We start from the raw sequence: 21,429 nt of genomic DNA, 5'->3' as shown, positions 1-21,429 counted from the left end.
TCCCAACAGTATTTATTTTCGTAAGAGTATTGTAGGCCTTCTTACTTGAAAATGATCTTCAGTAGCCTTGCCACCCATGTTAAGAACATTCAGAGAACTGGCACGCCTCATGCTGCAACCAGGACAGTGAACATGCAAGGATAAACCATCAGAATGGCTGAAAACTACAGCTCTAAAAACACAAGTACAATAACGAGCAATGCACAGTGAAGGGAGTGACAACAATGCCCCAAAACTAATCTGAGGGACAGCCTTTAAGATAACAACTACAGGAGCTCAAATATATTTGTACCCCCTTTTAATTACATATAAACCCCCCAAAATTACAAGCTCCTTGGAGCTTAAACATTTAAGGCAGCTGATTTAACTCAAAATCTCAATTTTTAAAGTGCATCAAATTAATACAGGGACTTACACTGAGTTTTAATTAATTAATTATCAGTTACAACTTTGTGCAGCTTCTTACAAAAGCATTAAAACATTCAAAGAGTTTAGGAAAAAAACATCTGAAACATGAGTTTGTTGTGTAGGCAGCATTTACTTTGAAAAAGCTACAACAAAAGTTAGTTTGGTACTTTCTGCCTCATTTAGTTAAGTCTTCAGAATAAATTTTTAAAAGCATTTTAAAATGTTTTATTTTAAAGATTTCAAAGTGAAAGGAAGTAAGATGGTTGCTGCTGTTAACTTTGGTTGTGCTTTTGGCTTTACAACACTCCAAGCAGTGGTAGCAAGCACCCTGGAATATGATATGGAAAGCAATGGAAAAGGAGAAAAAATTCATCACCTACCCAACAGCTACTGACAGTCAAAATGCACTACATTAACTGCAGTATCTGCTGCTGTTTGAAATGAAGATTAATAATTTACCTGCATTACTCAAATATACACAAAATTTAACAAAAAATATTTTCAAGTGTGCATCATGAAATTAAAGATCAGCCCTTAGATTCCTATAATGGAATGTCTGATGTCCTTTTGCACCACTGCCTGCCCATTCCTCAGAATATTCTGCTTTTGTTCTGATTTTTCATGAGCTCTTCAACTATTTCAGAACTAAATGAGGGCTTTGAATACATGTTTGTATTGATCACAAGACAATGAGCCCTAACCCTGCAGTGCTACCTGCAGCTTGGGACAACTGGCTAAAGCAAACTTTCCAATGCCTTCCAGTAACATGGAAAGGTTTATCCATACAGATCACATTAGGTATTAACCAGATTTTCTTTCTACTGAAGCAACACTGCAAACAGTCAAAGCACAAGTTTTAAATGCTTTGCTAAAGCAAAAGCTTAGCAGGACAATGAACCAAAACACGGGGCAACAGCTGCCACACAACACAGCCTGGCTGGTTGTCCCCAGCACTGAATCTGGGTGTTTCCAAAGCCAGAAGCACACAATTTAAAATACTTGACATGAGTGTTAGCAACAACAAAGCAAGGACTCATGCATGGTGTACACCTCTCATTTATTCAAGGAAACAGGTACAACAGGGGTTATATATGGAAGTTAATCTGTAAAACAAACAAAATGTTACAGAAAACTCTCCAAAAGAGCAAAAAGGTTTATGGAAAACATTCCAGGGAAACAGAAAATCCACCAGTAAAAGTTCACACGCACCTTTTAGGTTCTTGCTAAAGTGCCAATCAAAAAAAAAAATATTTTTACCTGAGATACTACTTTGTGTGTTGGTCTTTTATTTGTTTGGGTCTGTTTAAACCAATGTTTGTAAGAACTTTAGTCTGGCAAATGCACTTTCAATTCCCTCCATGTTACAAACACGACTCCGCAAAGAACATGCAGGTATTTTTTCAGTGCTGCTGTACTGTTAACTGTTCTGCTGTATGGTCAATGTTTTTTAAGTGAAAAAATAAAGAATTTATTAATGTTATTAATAAATTAATAATTACTAATTAATCAAAGTTAAATCATTATAGAACTGAATTCTGAAATATGATAAAGAACTGATACCTTGCTTCAGGTATTGCATGTTTCAAAGACCAGTTTTAAGATACTTGTTATTTGTCCAAAAGGCATTTGCAGAATTGTAAAGAAACAATTTCCCTGAAGAGTTTTCCATTTTATTCTCTTCAACCTTCTGTATCAAGCAACAACATGGACACTAAGTTGTTCCTTCATCCTGTGAGTGCATTGTTATTCAAGTATTTCTCACTCAGTGCTCACACCAGCACTGTCAATTCTTATTTAGAGAAGCAGAGTATAAACAAGAGGGGTAAATCAAGTTCAAAGTAAAGCCTTCCTAGAGACACAGGCAGGGAATGCACTGTTAAGGAGGGAGGCACAGAATTGTTCTACCTAAAGTGGCTGCCTTCACAGCAAGGAAGATTTCTGGGTGTGCTATGTCTGTATTGAAATATTCAGCTATCAAACACGCTAAAACCCAAACATCTGCATGGTAACAACTGAATATGCCTTTTGTTACACTCAGAGGAAGAAAATAAAAATTAATTCTATTCACTGAAGTTTCTTCATTACATGAAATCAAATTGATTTCTTGGAATATCAATATGGATATGACCTATATCAATATGCTTTATACCTATAAAGCTGGTGTTTAATACCAGAAATCTCTGCATTTGTTATTAAAACCAGCTAATATAAATCAGGATTTAAAAATTCTATTTATTACAAGAACAGAAATGATAGTATTTATTGTCCTGTACACTGAAAGTGCCTATCTAAATAAAAGCCTGTCAATGTAATACACTTATTGCAAATTTTAAGAATAAATTATTCCTTGAGAACTATGGTAACATCTAAAAACAAGATGATTTTGTCAGAAAGGGAAAGCAAGGAAGATACTGCTTTGCTTTCAATTTCATTTGACATTAATGCCTTCATCTGAGGAAATCTCATCTGGTGCTACAGACCCCACAGTGTACTGATATTAACGTGGGTAGAGGACTCTGGTCAGGTAACACAACTCAAGTGCAGACAGTAACAAGGCATGTGCGTTCTCACAGGCACTGCAAAACCAAATATCTTCAGTTATATGTAAGCATCATTTTCTACACCTATAAACATGGAGATACTTTACCTGCAGAAAGACTTAGCTATAAATACTACAGATAATAAAAAATAAACCTCCTGGCTTTTGTGAAACTGAAACCCTTTCCCAGATCTCACAAAAATGAGGAGAAAATGCAAAATTAGCTATGGATAAATGTATCTATTCATACAACAATATACCTTAACTATGATGTATGAACTCTAGATATTATTGAATAGAAACAGAAAACCAAAGTATAAAACTGCTAATACTGAAGAAGGAAATCTTCCTTTTATTCTAGTTTGGCTTTGTTTGTTTTCCCTAAAGCTTTTACATTTACACATTGCCTTCTCATCTCGTGCTTTCTGCAGTTTATTCCCAACCTCTTATCTCAGAGGTAGTTCTTAATGATGGATCAATAAATGCAAAGGAATTTTGACCTTCAATTCTACTCAGTGCCTTCAACATCAAGTGTCTGGCAGTGAAATTTTAAGTAACAATTCTAAAATTCAAATCAGGCTGAATATGAAACAGATATACAAGGAAGCTAATTCTGTATGTAATGCTGCTGTATCTAGTGCTTTACAGCCATAAAAACAGTCAGACAAAACTTCACTGGAGCACTTCCAGAAACAGAGTGAGACCCTGCCTCCAGGTCACTGTCTAAAGTAATACCATCATCGTCTACTCAGATTCAGTTGCTCCATCAGAAGCTACCACAAGTTCTCCAATATGACTGTTTTAAAGCACAAGTTCAAACTAAATTAGTTCTAGATTTTCACAACAAGGGCAAAAAGCCCTGTAAAATGGACTGCAATTGTATTGGGGGTTAGGGGAACACCCAGAAGTGCCACTATGAAAAGCACTAGGTTCATTTTAACATTTCAACTTCTCTGCAGCAGCCAGTAAGTGATGAATGATTTTATGGGTTTATTAGAAATATTACATACATTCAAATCCATCATCATATAATTATCTGGGAAGAGTGAACAGTAAGACTCAGTAAATGTGAATTTTTACCAGACTTTACTGGGAACAAAATGATAATAAGATGCACAATTAGGCTCAAGTTTTTCAACATTCTCCTCTGCTCTCTGATATCTGAGTTTTCCAAAAGCAGAAACCAAGAGGGGCTTCAGTTGGTAACTCTCTTGATGCTCACAGCAATATATAAAGTTATATCAAGAATATATCAAGATACTAAGCTGTATCAAGAATGTTACTTGCAGGTTTACTGTACTCAGGCTTTTACTGTAAAAATCAGTGCCATTTATTATTCTCCACTGCTGTGTGAAAAGAATAGTTTTGCAGGTAACTAACATTTATCAGTAGTTCTATGAAGCTTTTCTAATCTTCAAGTAGGTAAAGAAGCAAAAATTAAAAAAAAAATATTTTTTCAATAGAGTTAATTCTTCCAAGCAAATATAAATCCTCAGATATTACAGAACTTACAATTGAAGTTTAAGAAGTTATTTCCTATTTTATTTTTCCTTAAGATATAGCTGTGTATGATATGCAGTTAGCTAAGCAGGGAAGGGAACACTGCCCTAGGAACTAGCCTAGGCTACAGTGGGGCACAGACCGAGGGACACCAGCACAGCTAAGAACAGAGAATGAATTACCCTGGGTTCTTTGGGTCACTGTCCCGGGAATTTCCTCCCTTCAGCTTCCTAACCAGCTTCTCACTGCTGCGTCTAAGGGAAGCCCGGAGCTTGCTAAAGGAACCACTGCGCTTTAGAGATCCAGTGCCATCCTGAAAGAAATTGAATACATGTGAAACTGCAAGAGCCTGCTGCCCTCCCCCAAGCCTGGCTCAAAAACATTTCAGTGATGAATATTTACCTCTTAATTGCTGTTAATATATACTTATACTATATACATTTACCTAAACATGTAATACCATATAGCTACAACTTTAGCAAGGCAAAAGGGTTCCTTCCAAAGTGTAACAAACATGAAGACATGCCCAAAGCACAATTCATCATTAAAACCCCACCACAGTAGTCCAACAATTCACCACCACCATTTCATATAAGCACACTGTGGTTAACAGAGTACAAGCCCCAAGCAAAAGCATTCCATCAGTCTAAGAAAACAACATGTTTGGTTCTTTCTAAATATCTACATTACTTGCAAACATGTTTAATTAACTGTAAAATACCTAAACAAAAATATTTCTGAATATTTCAGAAATACTTATGGTCAAATTTCTGTGCTTAATTTTCAATTTTTACCAAAGAAAACATAAACCACAATGAAATTAAGTTTTCATATACTGCATTAATGTTTCATACTCCTGCGCTGACCCAGAGAAAACCCAGAGTAAAGTGACCACAATTCTATTTTTAAATGTTTTACTCTTACAAAACCCCAAGAGTTTAGTAAGATTAGAAGTGACCGCTTCCTACTCTACAAAAAACCTGTGTGATTATGAAAGAAGAGTTGAGAAAGAAAAAAGCACTACTAAGCAAAGACAGACACCTGAGTTGGAGTGAGTTTATTAGAAGTTAGAAAGACAAATACACAAATCACTGAACACCAAGATTAGTAGAGAAAAGCATAATTGCCAAAATCTCACACAAAGACTAAACAGCAATGCTACTTTAGAATATTTGTAAGTGAAGACATCCAGAGTTCCATATTGATGTTAACCATATAATAGGTCTCTAAATACATTTTAAAGCACTTGGAGAACATGCTTTACTTTTACGGGTTTGGTTTTTCTCCTGTAAATGTCACCATCATGCCATTTCAATAATACCTCGTGTGATACTTTTAACTACCTTTATTCCATAGTGAACAGCTACTTATAAAGGTCATTGTTACTTGTTTGGTTTCTTTTTTACTAATGTATTACACAGCAAATGGTTGTAATAACATTTGGTATGACTAAATACATATCTGGCAAAGCTACACAGGTACAGAAATAGAAAACCAAAAACGACACCAGCACTGAAGGAATGGCCAGTTTACAGGGAAGTGTAGCTCTGACAAGAATCTTAAGGGGTTTGCTAAAACACAGCAGTCAGTACTGAAGAGAGAAGTTAAAGCTTGAAGATGGTGCACGCCCGTCATGCAGGAGACAGTATAAGAATCACAAAAGGCATCTAGGCCTGTCAGAAATGGAGAGAGAAAAACTGAATGAAACTGTTGGGAAAAATTCAACAGTTTTCAATTTTGAACAGTTAGTTTACAGTATTTCTAGGTCATGTTCAAAACTTTTTTTTTTACAGAGTAACCATTTGGACAGCCCTTAGGTACAAAGTGCAGGCCCTTGCAATTTAAAACCTGTATCACTAAGATGGAACTGACAAATGAGCATGACTGATGCCGTGCATTCAAGTTAGAACTTCTATAAAATATGAAACACCTTTAACAAGAAACAGCTTTGCTATTACATTTCATAAACAAAAAAAAAAAAAAGGGGGGATTTATTTTTTTTTTCAGCTGATGTTAACACACACACAAAAAAAGAAAAAAATTTTAAAAAAATGAAAAATAGAGCAAAGTGCATTCATTTCAGCTTTAACTTCTGTCAGGAATTTTCCTTGAAACAAAAGTGCAAGAAGAAAGAGGTCTTCATCTAAACTCCAGACAAAATTCTGTTCATTCCCTTAGGGAACTAGAATCCAACTGGCCTGGGTCAATTGACTTTCTCAAGTATTTTTAGAACGTATCTGTGTTTGTGTCTATATATATAATCCAAGTGGAATTTTCTCTACTGTCCCTAATGCAGTGAGGCAGCAGAAAAAATGCACCTTTAAAATAAACTGTGGTTCAACTTGCACACTTTCCATTCTTTGTGCAAGTACAGAGACTATTACTGATAGGTTCATGATATCTGTCTTGAGAGCCTTTACCTGTAACAACTGGAATGAACACTAATTAAAATTATCCTTGGAAACGGCAAAATATCTTGCTACCAAGTGATCAGAAGATCTAAATCTAAGTATTTGTGTTTCAAACTAAATTGCATATGTTGTTTACACTTCAAGACAGACCAGCTTTGCAGGACTGAATAAACTGAAGTCTAAATTCCAGCTAGAAGTATTAGATCAGCGAAAAGGCTAATTATTCCTGTGGTTTGCAATCAGCAATGCTGGAGTAGTGAAAATGATCCAAAGGCAAGACCAATTTGATAGGTATAGAGTGTAACTATATAGAGTAAACCTTACTAGAACATTAGGAATAAGCAGACAAGCTTTTAGGTACTTCAAATCTAAAATAAAAATATCAAACCCCTAAGTTAAATACTGACTGCTTGATTGACAAAACACTTCCAAAACATGAGGTCAGGATAAAAATAAACCCCATTCTTGAGACCAGAGTAAACAAAGACCAAACTCACAAGCTGCTTTTATGGCAAAGTTTAATTGCCAATTTTTATGTCATTCAGAATGAGAATCACATTATTACTGCTGCTTACACCTCCCCACCATCACCATCTCCTGTACTTTGCCTGCTACAACATCCCCCTGTCTGGCACTTATTTAAACAAGAGTTAACTCTTGTCTATGGTAGTGAAATCCACAGTTTTCCCTTCACACCTGGAAGTGGACTTACATGCCCAAAAGCCTGTATCTCTGAAGCATATGGCTTAGAGTATGAAAAGATAATCCCTCACACTACAAACATTAAAATAAGTAGTACAAAGATTTTCATCTGTCCTGCAGCAAGCTGCAAGATCAGTTTACAAAAATGCCAGTTACAGGTACTCGCTGTTATTTTTTATATAGAAACATAGTAAGGGATCCAAATCTTGGCTTTCCCACCTTACATTTTTAAGACCAAGTATTTCCTTGCATTTTCAAGTGTCTTCTGTTCACTTTAAGTCATGAACTTTACAAGTGACATGTAAAGATGCACTAAAACACCTCACTTAAATATGGCTGTTTTAATAGTTACTGGCAGATTTACTTCAATAGATATTTCTGTTCTTTTTAAGAGTGTAAGACATTACATCAAAGCCTACAATGCTTCATATGGGTTACATTACATATGGAAGGCCCTTAATTACATCTTCTGATAAAATGTTTTGTTGAGTTTGTCCCTTTGCCTATTCCACCTATTCTAACAGACAGAGTCAGCTTGACCACTTCAGAAGAATTTAAATGGGAAAGGCAGGCTTTTCTTCAGGCTCTGCAGACACAAATAAAAGATTCTACTACACTTTATGAATCAGAGTATTTTGTCTGGAGGGAACACACAAGGGTAAAAAAACCTACACAATAAAAAGAAGAGGGGAGAACATCATTGAGATAGAAACGCTTGCAGGGGGGAGGGAGAGAGAGTTGCCCACTTCACGTAGAACATGTATTACAAAATACCTTCTCTTAAGAGGGGAGAAAAAAGAATAACTAAGATGAGAATGAAGCAATGCCACTTCAGCACACTAAAAATGAAGTTTGCTTACCCTGAGATGGTAAAATTTAATTTTTCAGACCAGCAAATTTTATCACTTTTTGATAAAAAAGTGAGTTTGATTCAAATATTGACCTAGAAATACTGTCTATTGCTTTTCCACAGAAGGCCCTTTCCATCCAAACCCTGCATGCATTAATGTCAATACCAGAAAAAAGTTTAATCTGTTTAGAACATACAGTCATGCAAAGTATAGCAAAAATTAAGGGAGGAGTACAGTACACAGTTCTAATGCTGAATGGGCAAAATGAGAATTAAGAAGAGAGTTATTCAACCTGACTTGGCTTTATTAATGATGCAGTATTAATTCACAATAGATGCTGATTGACTGTCTTGGCACTGAGAACACCAATGCCAAGAAAACAGTAATAGAGACAAAAGCAAAGATGGAAAGAACATTCTCCTTTAAAACTAAAGCACTGCATGTTTTCTCAAGGTTTCTTTGGAATGTTAAGCTTTGTCTCATGTGGCTTACAAAAAGATGGCGAGAAAAAGATTGCTGGTGTTAGAGAAACGAAGCTTCAGAACACTTAATATTGCAAAGTAGGCTACTTCCCCCTCCCATACAGCAAAAGCAACACCACTTTTATAATCTAAGATTTAACAGAGTATTTTCAGCAGAACTGCAGCTGGGAGTTAGTTAATAGTGCAATATGTATCCCATTGCCAGCAATGGGATAAAGCATGGGAAAGATGGTGACAGAAGCAAACTACATAAGCCAGGTAATAACTGAAAGCTTGCGTTGTCCTTCAAATTAAAGGAAAACAATGGTTAGAAAAATGCACATGTAATCATATTTTATATATATGTATATATATAAATACATATACACACATATATATATAATATATGTTTTTACTTAATGGCAATCAGTGTAATACAGTGAAGCCAATATATGGGAAACAAACAGGAGCAAGCCCTGGCTCCAGACATATGGAGAGTCATAAAACATGGAAAGTCACCAAGTCACCATTGAATTGCTATGCGATGGCACTGCCTCTTAAAGTAGACTGTATAGCAGCTTGAAAAGCTGTGTTCCTTCCTCCAGCAAGCTGGGTAAGGAGATCAGAATTATTTTAGTGTTAGACTGGTCATTTTAATTTACTCTGAAACTGCTAACACTCAGTATATTTTCACAGCAAATGTTCTTTTTGATTCCAACTAATGGAGCATTTTTAAATAAAAATTTAAATTACAAGCAAATACAGCACCAAAAGGAAAAAAGCAAAAGTGAGTTAATTGCCAGAATATTTCTACCAGTAAAGACAAACCACTAAGAAGCAACTGTACACCAGACCACAACCAGGACACTCAATCAGCATTACACAACTTAGCCTTAAATACAACTGTTTGGGATTCATGCAGAAATGTCACCATTCAAGACAGCAACAGAAAGGATGTCTTAAAATTTTAAAATATTACGAGTTTTTTTAGCATTATGGTAGACAAAATGTTATTCCTCATTTCTTAATTGATTCTGCAAAATTACAAAGTACAACGTAGCTCAAGCAGGAAACTCCTGAAAGCACAGCAGGCTGGTGAGTGGACAGCCCTGGTTGTTAGGTGATGATTTCCTAGGCTATTCTCTCCAACTGTGTACTGTACTTACCCCGTTCCACTCTACGCTCATACTCACTTCCTCGCCGCCATCAGGGCCACTCTCGTACTTTACCACATCCACGTTGAGGCTCTCTCTGCTCCGCCGCTTCTCTATGCTCTCAGGGTCATTCAGCACTTCGGCCACTCTCTGTTTGTGAACATTGTCAAGACCCTGAGAATTTGATAGAATGGGAATAGGCTTTATCTTGTTACAAGCTGTTAATCTACAACTTACACACAACGACTGCGCCAAGCAAGAAGTAAAACCAACCCACAATTGCATCAGTCCAATTCTACTTTCAGAGAGCAGCTGAGTGGCCCTTCTTAAATTGCAAGGACCAACACAGCATAAAGTGGACAGTTTGCCAGTTTTTCAACTTGCCATTCTTTTCTTCCTTTCTTATCACTTGTCTAAGCCTCATGGTGTTTGTGTCGCTTATCTGAAAAGATCTGGCAACCAGCTAAATATTTAAGCAATTTATAGATCACTAACCATCAATGTAATTCTCAAATGATGGTTTTCACCATGCCTTTGGAGATGTGTCTGAATATCTAATACCTCAGAAACAGGTTGTGTTATTTAAAAATACTGACACAGAACACTTGGCATTAATATAATTTTCCTTCAGAAAGAAATGACACAGAACAAAAACTTGCAATAAACATCCTAAATATATGGTCAACATGTTTACTTTGTGTTACAGTATGCCTATCAACTATCAAATAGTCCTTTAATTATCTTAAAAATGCTAAAGTACCTTCTGTGAAAACCCTACACTAAAGGCAAAATCTTTAACAAAGAAACTAGAAAATATCAAAACTCAAATCATACTTATTTTCAGTTTTGTCTTCTTTATAATAAACCTACTCCACATCATAACCACTATTTGCTGACAGGTAGAGATCCCAGATAAATGCCTTATACTTTATAAAATATTCTGCATCTTCTACAGTACAGAACTAGCAGCAAATGCAGCAGGGATGTGTGTGGCAAATCCTTAAAGCCAACCTCAATACAGAAAATGAAAAGGATGCCAAAGTTCTTAAAAGTGCATGAATTAGAATGAAAGCTATTTTCATGGCATGGAGATGTCAGGTTCTTATTCTCATGTAGGTGTTTTTCCCTAAGTGAAGAGCATTACTTGAAGGACCCAAAATACAAAGGTAGTGTTAAATGCTGCTGTAACACAGCATTGTAGTCTATGCATCTAAATCTAGGGGTGTGTACACTGCCATATTTTATGGATTGAGGGTATAGGTGGTGTATGAGAAACAGTGAAATTCTGAGGCATCCTTAAAGAGTTACCAGCAAACTTCTAGAAAACATCCAAGTCTTATTTATTCTCATATAAAAAATGAAATTAAAATTCAACTTTCATGTTGTTTGTTTACCTGTATTCTCTTTGCTTTCCATTTTAACACCAACTGACAACCCATGTTTTCTTGTCCCATCTTAGACACTTGTATAAAAGCCACTGTATCAAACCATCCCAAAGGGAAAGAAAAAAAAAAGCCAATAAACCCCCAACAAAACCAAACTCTCTTCTACCTTCTAAGAGAAGGGAGAAAGGGTTACTTGAACAGTAGATCTGAGAGCACAAAGAGAGCACATCAAAAGAAGGTCCCCACTGAAACTGTAATATCTATCTCATCAGTTTTGTAGCAGTTTTGTTACAAAAGTAACAAAAGGTTTCTGTTAGTTAGTTGAATGCAGAAACTGAACATTTGTAAGTCTGACAGCTCCTTATTAAAAATAGAACAGCACGATTAGCAAAGATTTCCAGCAGAACCTCCCCATTTCCCCCAGCTACAGTCTGCTTCCCAGGACAAGCAGCCAGCTGAGGAATGCTGGCCAACACAATGTTTTCTGCTCTTTCATTTTCCACATAATTTCACCTCCAGTTTGAATCATGTCCCAATACATGCTGCCACTGCCCCAACAATTAACCAATCGGCAAGTGTTAAGATGTATCAGTTTATCACCAGTTCAATCTGAAATTAAGAGGGTGACCAGGCACTGAAAATTTCTACATTCTGCATAAATGAAGTTAAAAATCTGCATGACCACAATGTAGAAACATCATTAAGGTGTATTTTCATACTTGCCTGTTTACGAGATCTCATTGCTGCCTCTTCTAATGTTTCAGCAGCTTCAAATTTGCCCTGTCGTCTGTAAAGTGCCCCAAGGTTCTTTAAAGTAGTTGTTACTGTTGGACTATTGAAAGAAAAAAAAAATAACTCTATGTAAAATATATACTCACACAGTAAACTCCCCTCAATTCACTAATAAAAGCTTAAATTAATAGTGTTTATCATATTTTTGTAATAATTTATTCTTGCTTGAAATACACCATACCGTACTTCATGTACACTTCATGTACCTGCTGATCCCTTTCAGAGTGTATCAATGTCTCACCCTGTGACCAGCCAACATCCCTGAAACTGGAATGCTGAGACCTTGTGCTCCTCAGCTGCACCTCAAGGTGAAAATTTAGCTCCAGATGAGTGTATCCAACTGAGTAATTGTGCAACTTCCAAAAAATATGCTTATCCATGCATAGAGAGACTATTACTGTAGCATGTATTAGTCAGAAAAGTAATTAGCAGTTTCTTTCATCAGCTTTTACTTAACACCTATTTGCAGTTTCTATGCATTCAAACCATGCTTAAACAAAAGAAAAAAAATTGCCCATTTCATTAACAAGTCTCACATCCAAGAAGACATTTTTGTTTCAATGGCACAAAATTAGCTCAGTCACAGTATTTCTGAGTGAAGTTTTGCTCCAGTAACAACAGCAAAAATATTTTCTCATGCATTAGAATGAAGAAGTACACGAAAAACAAACCAACAAAATGTATTGTACACAGAACTCAGGATGGAGGAAAAAAAAATTTCAACAGTACAAAGGCTCTGATGATTGTTAAACATGAGCATTCAAATACTGAATAAAGAAAAACCCTCACTGATTGTCAATACTAGTTGCACATTTTCTCATACACTGCACCACCTACATGTTAATAAAGTTGCAATAATGGAACAAATATTAGAGCAAACAACAAAAAAAATTCACCAACTATAATCCAAGTTGAAATCTTTGTTTCTCTTATTTCACTTTAAAGTATACATTGTCATTCACACAACTGTATTTTTGAAGATTTAGAAACTCAAATAATGCTTAGTTGTGGCAATTTAGCTTTGTTTTCTTGTGCTAGCTAGGTAACTGAGGTGCAGTTCTGCACAGTCTCATTTTTGGCCCTCTCCTGAGGCCTTGCAGGGGCAGGGAGGGCAGTCGTGCCAAGGAGTGCTATGGAAGGAAAGGTGACCTACGCTGTTGCCTGAAGGACTGGCAAGAACACAACTGGTGCAATTTTATGTCACTCACTGGATCTAACCAGACTTGAGTAAAAGCAACCTCAGGACTTGAAAACTGCTGCTGTTATTTCTGAAAACCAGTCTTGGGCCTGGAATTTTTAATACTTTGTTTTTTATAGTCCTAACCAAGGAGCTTCTTTGGTTTCATTTTTAAAAACTTTTTAATCTGAGACACTGAGTATTAATGAGTTGTTTGTCCTGTAAGAAATTACTCACCTGTCAACTTTGCAAGCTTTGTACCAGCCACCATATTCTCCAAAAGATGTGCCATCTTTTTGCTTTCCCTAGAACAAAGGTATTGTTAAAAAAAAAAAAAAATATCTGATTTGCAACTTAAACAACTATAAGCTCCAAAAGATATTTACAACAATGGTCTTACTTTGCATTCTTCTCTCTCTTCTGCATGCATCCAGATAGGCTTATTTTCATCTGGTGAAAAAAGAAAAGTATTTTATAGAATAACAAATCTACATTGTTTGATTTTCACCACTCTGAAATGAACCTGTGAGCCAGGGAATGATAGTATTGTTACAAAAAACCCTTACTGTCCATACTACAAGCAGCAGATTAATAAAACAGGCACCTCCTTTTACAGTTTTACAATTCTGTCTCCTTTCCTTATCTGAACTTAGAAACAGTTACTTCTGAGAAGCTTTGAAGTCAGTATACACTGTCACCCATTTGTCATGTCTCTAGTTCTGTGCTAGAAAACATTAATTTCTTTCTTTTATCCTAACAACTACTTTGACATCTACTAAGTGGTGAATATGCTACTGTCATGGAATGCAATGAAAATTCTTCACTGGATTTTTAGTTTATAAAGTGCATGTGACCTCAATGTACAGTTTAATTTCAAATTTAAAGGTTATTTTCCCCATTCTTTAAATGTATTAATGGAGGGCTTGCATTAACCATTTATTTATTTATGTCTTTATTTATGTCACCAATGATGTACATTTTTCTGCCTCTATAAAAACACCAAAATTTGATTTAGTGGGGTGTAAGATAAATTATGCCAGAACCAAAATCCATAAAACATAAACCCACTAAGTCTACCTCATGTTTTTGAATCAAATGTTTGCTGCTGTATCTACAAGCTTTCTTATGATGAACACATCACTCCCAACATATCTATCAGCTCACCTTTTAAGTCCACCTAAAGCAGACAACTATTTTAATCAGGACACTATTGATTTCTTGAAAATTTTACTTTTTAACTACAAAAATAAAACATAAATTCAAATCTAGGGACTGAGTTTCTTACCATCTACAGAGCCAAACTCCCGTTCATGAGCGCGAGTAAGAATCTCTTTGTATAAAGTTTCCGCTTGCTTAAACTTGCCCTGTTTTAGATAGCAGGATGCCTAAAAACAAAATATCCCCCAAAAGACATCAGCACATTGCTTTATTTATCTTTATAAATAAGAAATGCAATACATTGTGGATACAAGTGCATTTCAATTAATGAGAAATTTTGTCTCAGGTCTACTTTGGGAAAGGCTCACCAGATTGTTCTTTGTTTTTGCAACATTTGGATCATCTGGCCCCAGCTTGGTTTGGTAGATTTCAAGTGCTCTCTGATAGTAATATTCAACCTCCTCGTATTTACCCTGGTTCTGGCATAGCAAAGCCAAGTTATTTAATTGCTTAGCAACATCAGGGTGATCTTTCCCCAGGACCTAGAAATGAAATACCATGTATTAAAAAACATTCTCTAATCATCACGTCATGGTTTAGAAATCAATCACTTAGAAACATCCTGTTAAGTTTATTCCTCCTCAATTCAACATGATAATGACAAAAGCAAAAGCTGCATTTCAAAGATATGGAAATGACTCAGTTCTATCGCAAACTGAGAATGATGCAGAACAATCCAAAAGAGGAACAAATTAAGCAGTAAAACAACATTATACAGAGAGCATTATATAAACCTGAAGATGCAGTCTCATGGACTAAAATAAATATCCACATGGAGAACAATCAACTTAAAAATTTTAGCTAAGTTTCATTTTTTAATTCCACTGCTCTTGTCAAATCAAAGACTATTTAGCTATCAAAGGGGAAGGAGAAAGGTACAGAAGGTTTCTCACAAAACAGAGAATTTAGCATATACCCAGAGTGGTCCAGCAATTCCGTAGCACTACTGGAATTTCCTACTGCTTTGAACTTCAGACACTCCTAACTACAAGGCATTGTTAACTCTGTGGTTTATCTGGCAGATCTACCCAACCAAAGCATAAGAAAGCAAGCGTTTAACTTTGCTGTCTCCTTCAAAAAGTGCCTTCAGAAGCTCTGTGTTTGTCACTCATACCTTTTCTCTGATTTCCAGAGCTCGCTTACACAACGGTTCTGCTTCTTTGTACTTTCCCCGTTTACCATAAAGTACTGCAAGATTGTTAAGAGTTGCTGCCACCTGTCAACAGCAGAAAAACATTAAGTACACTGAAATCTGCTGATACAAATACTTGACAAATGAGCAAATCTGCAAGGCACTGATGTTATCCAATTTTCCATGCACAGGATAGACCTCTAGAAATTTGCAAATGAAGAAATAGTTATTATTAAATGCATACATCCACAATAGAGGAAAGAAAAACCTAAATCATTAAGTAATTTTGCTTTCTTTGTGGAAATGTCATTTAACACACACATTTTCACATGTTCTTCTCTTACAAAGGTACCTCTCACATCTACACTTTGAGGTGCCCTGCATCCCACAGGCTACGAAAGTACCACATGAATTTTTGAAAAAGATTGATTTACATTTCATTTACAAGTAGCAGTAAATCAAATAGGAAGTGCCCCTTCAATCTGAGTACAATAAAGTGATTTGAGTAAGCAAATTAAAATATTTCTTCATGAATTGATTTCACATAGAAAATCCAGGCAATGCAAAATCAAGTATGCGCAAATTATTTATGGTGAAACAGCACTGAATATAATGCAGCTCCTACCTGAACTGTTTAAAGACAAACTAAGTCTTAAAACCTTTCTTGTTGAGTTTGCTCTTACAATTAGTTGAAAAAAAGTTCAGTGAAAAACAAGTAAAATTATGATACTGCATGTATACAAACCGCTGGATGATCTTTGCCCAAAGTCTTTTCACGGATGGCCAAGGCATCATTCAGGAGATTTGCTGCATCTTTGTATTTGTTCTGGTCTCTGAATTGTAAAGAGATGTAATTAACATTGGGGATTCAGGAATGAAAAATCATAAAAACTAAGCTGAATTCACTATTAAGCTAAAGATGCTGCTACAAAAGAAGAGTAATTGAGACTATATTCACAAATTAGGAAGTAGAACCCTGAAGCCTGTAAGTAGTTTGCTAGTTGAGGACTGTACTGGGCATGTACTATTTCTACACCAATGTCCAATTTCTATCCCTAGATTACCTTGAAGTGGGTAATCAAGACATGCCCTCTCAGCAGACAAGAAAAATAAAATCAAAACCAGCTTCATTCCTAAAGCAAAGGTATAGGCAAAAATACATACAGTTTGACTTTTAAGTATACAGAGATGTATTTTAGGAACCTCTTGAGGGTTTTAACAATAATTTTAAAAGGAAAATAGAACAGGGAAAAAATTCTAGACTGAATATTAAAAGGTTGTAGCCAAATACTAAGTATTTATTTCACTGGTATTTATCTGGTATATAAGTCAGTATACAAACCTGTACACCAAAGCAAGTATGTTCAACATAGTGGCAACATCAGGATGGTCATGACCCGAAGTCTTCTCCAGATCTTCAAGAGCTTGTTTACAGAGAGGTACAGCAACCTCATATCTACCTTGGGAAGCATACTGGATAACAAGATTATGTAGAGTCCGTAATCTTGCTGGAATTTCATAGCCACCTTGTTGGGCAGCAGCTGCTGCACTGCTATGCTGCTGTTGAACTGAAAGAAATCCACAAAATTTTAACTTGTGTAAAAGATGACTGTAAATAGAACATCTCACATGAGTGCTCAGTGGCACAAAATGAGACTCAGTGAATTTTATTTCAATACACAGAATTAGCATCAGAACATACTTCACAGCAGTCAGGCTGTCTTGAACAGTGACAGTAGAAATATGACTCTTTTATTCTTCATATCCTGTCCAGTATTGTATTGGTACTATTTTTTCAATTCTAGTAGCTCAAAGGGCCAAACAAAATAAACTAATGAAGAAAGCAGAAAACTATTTTGGCTCAGCAAACCATCAACATTCTCAAGATTATATCATAATTTTGCACTTATGAATATCACTGTTTTCATATGGAAAGGAATACTAACATAGATAAGCTGAATACCTGCAGAAAAGCTTTTTCCTTTATTCTTCACTAAACATACCATTTTTTTTGGTTTCCCTTTGTTTGCTATGCCAAGGAGCACTTAAGGTTAGCACATAAAGGACTGAAAGACCTCGGATGTCAAAAATAACAGCTGCAAGACAAAAGGCCCTGAGTCAAAGTTAACCTTTAGGTTTTATTCACTAACCCTCAGGCTTAGCCACTTATGTTCCAGAAACTTCTAACCTTTGGTAGTTGCAACCCTCACTCCTCCCACTGCCCAAAAAATACACCCCTTTTCTCTTCACCTAACCAATTTGTGAGATTTAGAATATTCCCACTTATTAATTTCCATTAAACTCTAGAGAATGCACAAGATAAGGGCTCCAGCCAAGAGCCTGACTTTATTCTCTCTATTAAGCAAAAATTACTTTCACGGAAAGTGGACACATTTTCATGTCAGTGGAATCACACAAGTCCAAGCCTATATACAGAGTCACTGCCTGCCAAAGCACTGAAGCATCTCAGCATTCTTTTGGAAGGGCAGAGAAATCACTGACTTGTCAGTTCTGTGTTTTGTAAAGCAAAGTAAGGGAGCTTTGCCTCTCAACCTTCCTACTCCAAAATTCTAGGGAAACAAAGATGAGTTAGGAAGGAGCTCATGATCAATTACTGCCCTACTGTAAACTCTTCAAGCCTTCCCTTCAGTGCTGCCCATGGAGAGCTTTACTATGCTGACAAGAATGCAGTGCCATCTTGTATGCATGCCCATAAAGGAAATTTGAAACTGCTGATTGCAAAGGCGGGTCCCTTCAGACATTTTCCCTCAAGTCATTTGTCCAGGAAAAACCATTCTGTTCCCAGCACACTGCACTGACTCCACAACATCAATATGTTCTATGTTTACACACATACAAAAAACACATTCCACTAAGCAGAGCTTACTTATCTACCAAGAGCTTTTTTGAATCAAACTGCCAAACAAGTTCTATGTCAAGTTCACACACAGAATCACGAGGTTGGAAGAGACCTTTGAGATCGAGTCCAAATCAGCCCTAACACCTCAACTAAACCACGGCACTGAGTGCCACATCCAGTCTTTTTTTAAAACATATCCAGGGGAGGTGACTCCAGCACCTTCCCAACGAGACCACTCCAGTACCTTATCACCCTTTCTGTAAAAATCTTTTACCTAATATCCAACCTGCATTTCCCTTCCACAGCATATGCCTCAGTCCTGCTTACCTGAAGACAAACCATACTTCCACAATTACTATTAAAACTAAGGCAGACAACCTCAGTGAAGGACAAAACACTATATGAAAAAAGATTTCATACTGAAACCTGCCACAAGAATCTCAAATCAAGTCATGAAAAAGGTCATTAACAGAATTCACTATCTGATCAGAATCTGCCTCAGTCACTCACAACTAATCATTCTGAGGCCCCAAAGAACAAATTCTCAATTTAAATCAGTCTGAAGAACTTTACAGCAGCTAGTAAAGTCTTAAAAAACCTAGGCCCCAGTTCTGTACATATCAATGTACAGAATGTCTATCAGTGATTGGATTCCTTATTCTAGCAGAGGCATTCACCACTCCAGCTGTGTCCCAGAGGTCCCCAAGCACAGATACACTTTTGTAAAGAGCATCTTTATATTCCACACTGCAGAAATACACCAACAGTGTATCTGAAGTACACTTACTTCCTTGTCCTTGGTCATCTTCATCATTGGGAAATAGATCATCCAAGGGCTCTTTGGTGGAATCCGTATCTTTATCCTCCTACAGAACAACCCCAAACCAAACAAATTAAATCTAAGGCATAAGAGAACAGTCCAGTTAATCAGAAATGTTAAAGGAAAACCCCACATTCAGAATTGCCAATAACATTTCTCACCCAAGTTTGATAAAGATCTTATATTTTAATGTATTTACACACTCTGTCCCAAAACAATATGGGACACCTTCAGAAGGGCCAGGAATAGAAACCAGGTCTCCTATATTTTAGTCTCAATTTAAGCACACAAGAACACATTTGCCATTCTCATAGAGGCATTAGGTCTCATGAAAGCACCCAGTGAAGAGGAAGCACTACTCAGTACAGAATTATCCATGGTACCTTTTTTAGTCATGAACACAGTTATAGTTGGGCAAGGGAGAAGAATAAGAAGACCTCAATTTCAGAGTACTCGACTTCTGTACAAATAATAAGATTTTGCAATTATAATCTGTAAGGTTCAAAAATCAAAAAACAGAACAAAACAAGAACACTTGAAAGGAAGTTCATTTCCAATAGTCTCCATCTGGAACCATATTAGTTTCTGCAATCAGAAACTAATCAGAAACTGCATTAGTGTAAATTAATTTTAAGCACCCAAAGATCATTTCAAATGTAAAACGAAGAGACAGATTATCCCTCAATCCTGTTTCCTAAATGTTGAGCCTACACAATATAAATAGCTGAAGTTCTCAGAAATTATGAGCTCAGTAAGGAGAAAACCCAGAGGCAGAGCACATTCTTATTTTTCTGTCTCTCCATTCAACACCTTTTTCCACAGATGAGAAAAAGCCAATTGCTGCTGCTGGCATTCAAATTCATTGATGGCAGAGCAAGGGCAGAGTAAAACCAGCAAACTGATGGGACTACATCTCAGATGGGAAGTTCATCATTTAAATTCTGATTCCAACCTTATACTGAGTCTATACAACTATTTCAAAAGCTCAAAACAGAGACTGTCCATACGGTTAGTAAAACTATAAAGATGCTTGGCTTACTTGGACTCTATTTGTTAATTAAACTTCAAATAATGGAGCTATTTAATCCATCTGCAGATTACAGTCTGACAATACAGCACATCAAAATCCCAATATTCCCTCCTCTGAACAGGCTTCACTGGCAAATTCATCTATGAATACCAAGTCATGAACAGCACTGAAAAATTCCGGGTGCAACCAACCAAAACAACTCTCAGCACGTACAATATGTTAAAAAGGATTAGTCAAGCAGTCAAGTTAAGCATGACTAAATCACACACATTTTCTACCATTAAAATTGCTGAAATAATTAGTTATGAAAAACTGCACTTTCCAAGACACCACTGAGAAGGTCTGAACACACAAAATGAGATCCTTCTCTACAGCACCACCTAATCTAAGTAAGCAAAAGAAAATTTTGAAAAGAAGGTCAAATAAATAAGAAGTCTTTTTAAGTAGTAAGTGCCTTCTGTAAATTAAAGTTGTGTCCATTTCTCTCTGAATCTAAGAATACGTAACACAATGGGCTTGAATACATACAGATGATCACAGTGTCTAGCAGATGCTCCTAAAAGGGGATTCAATAACATCCTATCCTTGTTTAAATCCTCAGCAGATACAGAAGCTAGACACTGATTTCACAAGACAAAAATTAAGTTATTTTTCCTGCAGTCAAAATAAGCCAGGTCCTCTAGGTATTTAAAATGTCTCACAGCTTAGATTTCTCACTTAATTTAACTGCTGAGTTTATAGAAGTGAGATTTTTGCTTTGGTTCAGTTCTTCATTTTTCTAAGCTTACATGATACTAAGTGATACTGAGTATTTATTAATTTTGTTCCTCATGTATTTTATTATCTGCAGACAATAAAATATGTACTCTGTTAAAAGAAGAATGAGCTTTCAAAATCATTCTGCAAACTATGTGACACTAGTACAAGGTAGTATTTTAATGACAAATATATGTTAGAGACAAATAAAATGTATCTCTTATTTTTTGTTA

At 36.1% G+C, this 21,429-nt stretch overlaps 1 protein-coding gene across 13 annotated transcripts in view; it reads right to left on the bottom strand.

Moving 5' to 3' along the window:
* Nucleotides 1-21,429, bottom strand: part of KLC1 (kinesin light chain 1) — a 45,435-nt gene that overhangs the window by 1,422 nt on the left and 22,584 nt on the right. For 6 of the 13 annotated variants that reach the window (XM_086892539.1, XM_086892545.1, XM_086892546.1 and 3 more), the window contains exons 4-15: nt 19,378-19,456; nt 17,073-17,298; nt 16,476-16,563; nt 15,713-15,814; nt 14,907-15,080; nt 14,666-14,765; nt 13,781-13,830; nt 13,618-13,685; nt 12,135-12,243; nt 10,039-10,200; nt 4,630-4,760; nt 46-112 (exon numbers count right to left, since the gene is read on the bottom strand). In XM_086892539.1, coding sequence (XP_086748665.1) covers nt 46-112; nt 4,630-4,760; nt 10,039-10,200; nt 12,135-12,243; nt 13,618-13,685; nt 13,781-13,830; nt 14,666-14,765; nt 14,907-15,080; nt 15,713-15,814; nt 16,476-16,563; nt 17,073-17,298; nt 19,378-19,456 — 1,356 coding nt within the window. Of the gene's footprint in view, nt 1-45; nt 113-4,629; nt 6,121-10,038; nt 10,201-12,134; nt 12,244-13,617; nt 13,686-13,780; nt 13,831-14,665; nt 14,766-14,906; nt 15,081-15,712; nt 15,815-16,475; nt 16,564-17,072; nt 17,299-19,377; nt 19,457-21,429 lie in introns of those variants that run through there. The other 7 variants (XM_086892541.1, XM_086892551.1, XM_086892552.1 and 4 more) reach the window with 5 other exon arrangements.

This window comes from Cyanistes caeruleus, chromosome 6, assembly GCF_971803275.1.
Source record: "Cyanistes caeruleus chromosome 6, bCyaCae1.hap1.1, whole genome shotgun sequence".
Lineage (NCBI taxonomy): Eukaryota > Metazoa > Chordata > Aves > Passeriformes > Paridae > Cyanistes > Cyanistes caeruleus.
This window is presented reverse-complemented; position numbering and strand designations above follow the sequence as displayed.